The following is a 7624-nucleotide window of genomic DNA, read 5'->3' on the forward strand; positions in this document are numbered from 1 at the left end:
TAATATATGAAATTGCATTTCAACTTTTATGAAGTCGTGAAGCCGTTAGACGCATTTTGATTTTTGTTAGGTGTGTTTACGAAATAATCGGGGAAAAATGCAAAATAAAGAGCTGCTTAACTAGCAGAATGAAATATAGAACTCCCTGGCAAGCTCATGGAAAAGGTTGCATGCAAGTGGTAAACAGAGTTGTTTTCAAAATACCCTTCCGCGTGCACGTTGCAGGTATTAGAACTTATTAAAGAACTGAAATTAAAAAAAAATGTCAGAATTATTTAATTTCGTTCGAGGCTACTTCTTGGGTGCGTATAAGTAAATAACTTTACATCTGTGTATTTTGTACCCACTTACTACTGTGCACCAGTCAATTGTTACCACGGCCATCTAGGACCGGGGAATAGCGGGGACTTTGACTTTCGGTCTAGCCAAGCTTCAACGGGTAAAATCTTCAACATGCGGGGACGAACTGTTGCTAAAATCTCCGCCAAATGCCCCCGCTCCCCAAGGACCCTAGGTAAGGCCCATTCCCCGCTAAATTTTTCGCGAAGACAAAACCATCGCATTCACCCGGCACTGCGGATCTACTGGGAAGGTAAAAAACGGCCCATATCCCCGGTTATCCCCGGACCTGGGGGGGCGGGACGTGATTAAAATTGACTGGTGCACTACATGCAATGTTAATTTCTGCCTACTTGGTTACCGTTTTGATTTGGAAGTAAATGTGAAGGTGAAAACCAATAAAACACTCTCAAGTATGGAGCATGTGTATATGCATTATTGTTACTTTTTGGCTTTATCTTATCACCACATTTATTCGAAAATGGAAATCCAGTACAATTTCTGCATATCAATTATTTTTTCCAGTTAATAATCAACGCTTTATGAACCTATGTTTGATCTAGCGTGAGTTTACAACGATGGTGAAGAAAGCTATGGTAGCCTATTAAGTCACTCTCTTTGGCACGATGTTGCGCGAGAGCGTTGTCTTGTTTTGTGGTGGAAACCGGAGTACCCGGAGCAAAAAAACTTGTCTGGCTTGGTGACCACTAACCAAACTCACATGCGCCCAGGCCGGGAATCGAAGCCTTAGTGAGAAGCGAGTGCGCTTATCCCTGAGCTAACCGGACACCCCATCAATCTAGCTGATCTATTTTTAATGTTGATTCATACCGCGAGGGCAAATATTTACAAAGATATGTAGCTTAGGTATGCATTTGAAAAAAAACATAAATCTCTGCAAATCTTTAAATTATTTTCGCTTGCCATTGTTATAATGATGTTCGTATCTATAGAAACGAAAAAAGAGCATCTGCAAACAACGTAGGATTGGTAAGCTGCAAAAGAGTATATGCTAATGGATGTGGTTACATTTAACCATAGAATTACCATGTATATCATTAGATTGTATACAACGCAATTGTGTTCTTTATATTGATAAGACAATGGAATCTAGGATGACAAGACTTGTTACCAAAGAATACAAATATCATCTTTTCAAGTCCAAGGCCAAAGCCTAACAAACACTGTCCGATAGACATCCACAGTACATAAAACACCGACAATCCTCACATGCTGCAAAATATCTAGAGTTTGGGTTCTCCGTCTTTGAACGGTTAGCGAAAAAAAGTTCACTTGTAGCATAACAATTCTCCGAAGAAAAATAAACAAAGAATGTATATTTGCACGTTTATCTTGGATGAAACCGTTTCAGTCAGCAGCAATTTTTGAAGCATTGATAACACACAATTTACAAATTATTAAATAGAAGAGCATTTACAATAATCACCTTTGAAATGAAGTCTAAAGCTGTATAAAAACCCAGTAGATATGATTAATGATATTACACACATCTTTGTACCACACATCACCATTATAGCTTTGTATTCTGACTAGTATCAGCTTTGCATGAACAATGAATTTAATTAGTTTTGCATGATCACCATAGGTATGATAATCATCATAATCGTCGTCTTCGTCGGCGTTATTATCTACTAAAATTGTTCATTTTCCTATTAATGCAAAATGTATATTGTGTCAAGAAAAACATCAAATTATATCCATATTTCTTTAAATAGTTTTTTTACGGGTAAATACACATTTAGTAAAATATAAATATTTCTTTGTTGACTACATGCTTGTCTCTTCATATACGTTCGTATAAATCAGACATTGTTGTAATTTGAGTATTGCTCTGGAAGTACCATACTTTATAACCTATTATAAGTTGTATTTCTATCACAGGGGCTAGGATCAACGGTTGATAGCGGACATGGAGGTGGAGTAGGTGAGAAAACAACAGTTTCGCGAAAACTTATAAACTTATAACTGTATATCTTGGTAGACGTTGTTGATTACATTAATATTGTCGGTTGAAGTGTTAGTGCGCGTTTTACACTGAATGCATGTGCATGCGGTCACCAAACCTTTTCGAACAATTATTTCATTTTCAGTATTGTGCACCGGCCAATGCTGGCTGACATCAAATTAAACAAGAATATACTTAGTAAATTGATGAATATGCCTTCACTTTTGGAATCGAATATTAGTTGTTAAATAATTGGATTTCCATAAGCTGCCGCTGTCATCTTGGATAGTGCACTTTCATACATACGTACACGTATATATTTGGATGTTACATATTTACAACTATTTGTTTTAATATTTCAGGGACTAACGTCGTGGACAAGGATTTATATGCAACTCTACTCGTTTGTTACAGTGCACTTATATTTTCTTTTAACTGGTGACTATTTATAAAATAGTTTCGTTTTTTTATGCGTTTGTGATAGAACTGACAACATTTCTTTGGAATAATGCTTACTGCTTTTACGTTACGTACGTGTTTTGAAAGAAGGATATCATGGGACTGGTTTACGTTTTCTAGGGTCAGGGGCCATATATATTACAGATGCATCTTCAGTAAAAGTTTAACCTTTTCCTAAAAATCAACAAATTCCTTAACTGTTTTATTTCACTGGTAAAACGTGCAATGCTAAGTGTATATTCTGCGATTAAAATATGGACACGTTTGTTTTAAAAAGTGAAAACCCCATTTTAAAGAAATAGAAAAATTCCATATTTTACACTTAAATTTATATATGTTAAAATTCTTGGTGTTTCTGTAATATAGACCCGGACTTCGAAACACATAGTTTCGTTTGATATGAAAATGAAGTTCCTGTAACAATGAACATCATCAAAATTTCAAATAAGAGCTCAATTTGTTATATTCATGAACATTCTATATTTTGACGGGAAGCGTTTGTAACTCTTCTGAAACAACGCTTTTACAAAACTGTGTTCAAATGAGTGTCTGTCAGTTTATGTTTAATGTTTGTTAATTTATGTGAGTAAACTGACTTACTTTCAACATAGGTCAAACATATATAATATATATGTGAATGAGACCCTTTACTGTACTACATACTACATGCTATCATTTGTATTAGATGTATAATAGTGAATTCCTGTTATTGCTGTTGGCTTAAAATTCTAGTTTTTACACTATCGTTAAGTTTTGCAATTCTGTTATTTTTTTAATTAAACGAAGAATAAAATTCTATCTGAGTGTTACATACTTCCAATCCCATTCCCCATTTGTCCTAACCCACATTGATATTGTCGTTAAAACATGTTATAGATATATGGAAAATTATTAGATAGTGTTCAGATACATGCCTTAGGACCTCCGTATAATGTTGGTAACATTAGAATGATTGTTACTCGCTAACTGCGAAAACGTCTTAGGGGGACACGGTGGTACCAATTCTATAAAAAGTCAACAAACTCGTAATGTTTTTAAAACGGACACACACCATAATTGATCAGCAATTTCAATCTGGCGTGATTACGGTAAAAGACATGTTACCCGTATTTCAAAACGGTAACTGTCAATGATGTAGATCGACGAAAGCATAAATATAGCTTTATTTATGCGACGTTGTAACTCGACAGTCTTAAGTATGACCCCAGTCGCCTTAGCAGAAACGAAAACTAGCTTAAAATATGGTTAATAGGTTTCAAGGAGGACGATCATTAAACATTGCGCTTAGTCTGTCCTCTTTACTTCGTTAATCTTGACTCGATGTACACAAACCGTCCCTTGTACACTAACCGTCCCTTGTACACTAACCGTCCCTTGTACACTAACCGTCCCTTGTACACTAACCGTCTCTTGTACACTAACCGTCCCATGTACACTAACCGTCCCTTGTACACTAACCGTCCCATGTACACTAACCGTCCCATGTACACTAACCGTCCCTTGTACACTAACCGTCCCATGTACACTAACCGTCCCATGTACACTAACCGTCCCATGTACACTAACCGTCCCATGTTTGCAATCATGAACCATCAGCTGATTCCACCATTCGATGGATTCGTCTGAGTACCAACTGAGCGACAAATGGTTCTAAGATAATTGAAGCGTTATTATATGGTTGGTATTGTATAGTAAATCAAAACTTTAGGTAATCATACTATATGAAGAACACCAGATTTTATGTTTTCACAAATTCCTTTGTTTGGTATAGTACGTGTTGGAATATAGATGTATCCCAACCTGAGGTTTACCGAGTCCCGTAGAATATCCGAAATGGGGAATGGGGTAAATCTTTGTATGGCTTAACATCCATACCAATTTTAAGTGAAACGAAATATTTGAAGATTTGGTGAAACTCCTTTGGCAGTTGTGCACCGAAGAGTGTAGAATTCAACCTGATAGACATCCACTTGTTCCAGGCTTCGTACAAGCCTTTTATAAAGAATGTCACAGAAAAAGACTGATTTGACATCACGCTAATTCAGAACACATACTTAGAATATATAAATTAATTAAACCTCGTTAACCATGGTTATTGGCACTACTGAATCAGATACTCTGACCTATACGGAGAAACTACAGCTAGAAGGGAGACTCAGGGTTATACGGGAGAACCTGAGTTATACGGGTTCCAAGGAAAGTTTAGACATTGTCATCAAACAGTTACTAGACATATTAAACATACTCATCTTATTAATCATTATTTGATTTCCATAGGGAGGGTCTCTTTATTAATTGAAATCTTTGATTTTGATTTGAAAAAATGGCTCATCTAAGCTTTCGCAAGCAACGTGGATTCAGACAAGACATTAGCTCGAAAAAGTCGTTTCTTATTTTGTTTCCAGCAAGGACATACACACAAAAAGTATAAACTGCGTTGCAGTTCTGGATAGTTTTGCAAATAATGAATAAAATGCAAAAGATGGTAAGCATTTCATTCTTCGTCAAAGAAGACTGTTAAATATTTTCGAGGCGAAAGGGTAACACTGAAAAGGATGGAAAAAATAACGACGTTTTAAGTTGTATATTGTACTGTTCAGTTTGCACCACTGGACGATCTTAAAACGTGTTTGTACATAATAAAAGCTTTTGAAGGCTCCATATCTGCGACTCAAATCAAAATTGAATGACATCTGCGTCCATTGGTTCATGTCATCATAACTCTTCTCGCGTGGGTAGAAAACAGTGAACCCACGATCTTTACGATCTCCGTGTTATATGTTGAGTAAATGTTAACGACATTGAACAGAGGAAAGAAAAAACAATACATCCCAACACAAATAGTGACAACAAGAACAACAGTTTTTCATAGACTCTGTCTGTAAAAAGCAACGCATACTTATCTCTCAATCGTCATAAGAATAAACAGCGAAGAACACATTTTAACGATGGATTAAATCGAAACAACATACAAACCTTAATCATACATTGTCCTTTGAAAAATATTAAACGCCAAGCCGTAGGTACAGCAAAAACCATAATGCTCTGAGGATCGTCGCCAAACCAATTAATATTATCGCTGATTGTTGGCCTCGATATTTCCATCTGGACATAATGATGACGACAATTGCGTTTCGAACGGAAGACGCGATACAATCTACAGTTCGTAGCACTTTTGTATTGTAATCGAACCCTCGTAGACTTATGTTCATCAGACACGGGTCACATGTACGGGTTACATTTCCAGTTGTCTTTGACATCACTTGTTAAAGCGTTATGCAGCTGTCAATTTGTCACTAACTTTGAAAATGTCAAGGAGGCTTCTTCAGTGTGGCTATGTTCAAAGAGATAAATGCTGTATTATTTCAGTTCGGTGACGTTATGCCTTACCAACTTCAATGTATGTTTATTATTAGTTTCCCAATATCAAAACATACAAAGCATATCGTTGGGAAAAAACAGCAAATATGTGGTCATATCAGACGTAATATTATGAAATCAACAGATATTGATAATAGGCACTCAGAACCAGTAAACTTAAAGGTAAGCATGAAGATCAATCTATATACTTACTTGTTCTTACGAGATGTGTGTATCCCAGTATGGTCTGTTTGGCCTGTGCCCTTCAATAAGGTCGATAAAACTTAATTCGATACCAGGCTTGGCATTTATCATATTATATTTTCTTATAATTAATCTCTGAACGTTTTTCAATACTAAAGTAGTTTTATTACTTCCACCCTCTATGCAGGATATCGTTCTTTGAAAACAGTTTATATTTGTTTAAAGGAACCATCTCATTCTAGCCAGATTGACATATACATATATTTTCAATTTCGTTTGGCCTTCCACAAATCAAATAATCTAATTGGTATGTAAGGGGTCAGAGAAGTCTAGTAGTATAGATCTATACTCGTCTCTCAAATAATCGAATTGGTATGTAAGGGGTCAGAGAAGTCTAGTAGTATAGATCGATACTCGTCTGTCAAATAATCTAATTGGTATGTAAGGGGTCAGAGAAGTCTAGTAGTATAGATCGATACTCGTCTGTCAAATAATCTAATTGGTATGTAAGGGGTCAGAGAAGTCCAGTAGTATAGATCGATACTCGTCTGTCATATAATCTAATTGGTATGTAAGGGGTCAGAGAAGTCTAGTAGTATAGATCGATACTCGTCTGTCAAATAATCTAATTGGTATGTAAGGGGTCAGAGAAGTCTAGTAGTATAGATCTATACTCGTCCCTCAAATAATATAATTGGTGTGTAAGGGGTCACAGAAGTTTTGTAATTTAGATTTATACTCGTCTCTCATTAAAGAGGTCATGCATTCGAGCTAATCCAGAGTTGTCTTGACCTTATTTCTATTGGCTCATTTTTAAAAAGAGAAGGTTGCCTTTTATTTATACGTATACAAACCGGAAGCAAATCTATTCTAGCACTTAAGGATTGATTAGTAAATGAACAATCATAATATGTTACTCACTTTATACCCTTTATTTGTCGATTCGAGGTAAATAGCGAGTATTTTCAGTTATTCTTACAGGTGAATAATATGAAGTTTTAGCATCGAAATAGCGGAAAATTACATGACAAACAAAATGGCTGCAGTTCGGGTAGAATCAAGTCAATGGCTAAGTCTTATTAGCGATAGTATGATTCAATCGCTCTTTCAAGCAGCATCAGTACCTTGGTATATATAATAAAAAAAACCCCATAAAATAAATTCTAATATTTATATAAAAACTAAATCAATAGTCGAAGTTTGAACATAAACCCCGTTTATTGGCACAGGGTCATCGCCAAAGACATATAACATAAAAACAAAAAATCACCAACCAAAAACCAACCTAACGCTCAT

General features: G+C 35.8%; 1 protein-coding gene across 3 annotated transcripts in view; it reads left to right on the forward strand.

Annotated features, from left to right (window-relative positions):
• Nucleotides 1-3551, forward strand: part of LOC128220738 (A disintegrin and metalloproteinase with thrombospondin motifs 18-like) — a 40928-nt gene extending 37377 nt beyond the window's left edge. For all 3 annotated transcript variants that reach the window (XM_052929241.1, XM_052929242.1, XM_052929243.1), the window contains exons 27-28: nucleotides 2242-2284; nucleotides 2668-3551. In XM_052929241.1, the coding sequence (XP_052785201.1) occupies nucleotides 2242-2284; nucleotides 2668-2747 (123 nt within the window). In that variant the 3' untranslated portion in view covers nucleotides 2748-3551. The remainder of the gene's footprint in view (nucleotides 1-2241; nucleotides 2285-2667) is intronic.
• The last annotated feature ends 4073 nt before the right edge of the window (nucleotides 3552-7624 follow it).

This window comes from Mya arenaria, chromosome 15, assembly GCF_026914265.1.
Source record: "Mya arenaria isolate MELC-2E11 chromosome 15, ASM2691426v1".
NCBI lineage: Eukaryota > Metazoa > Mollusca > Bivalvia > Myida > Myidae > Mya > Mya arenaria.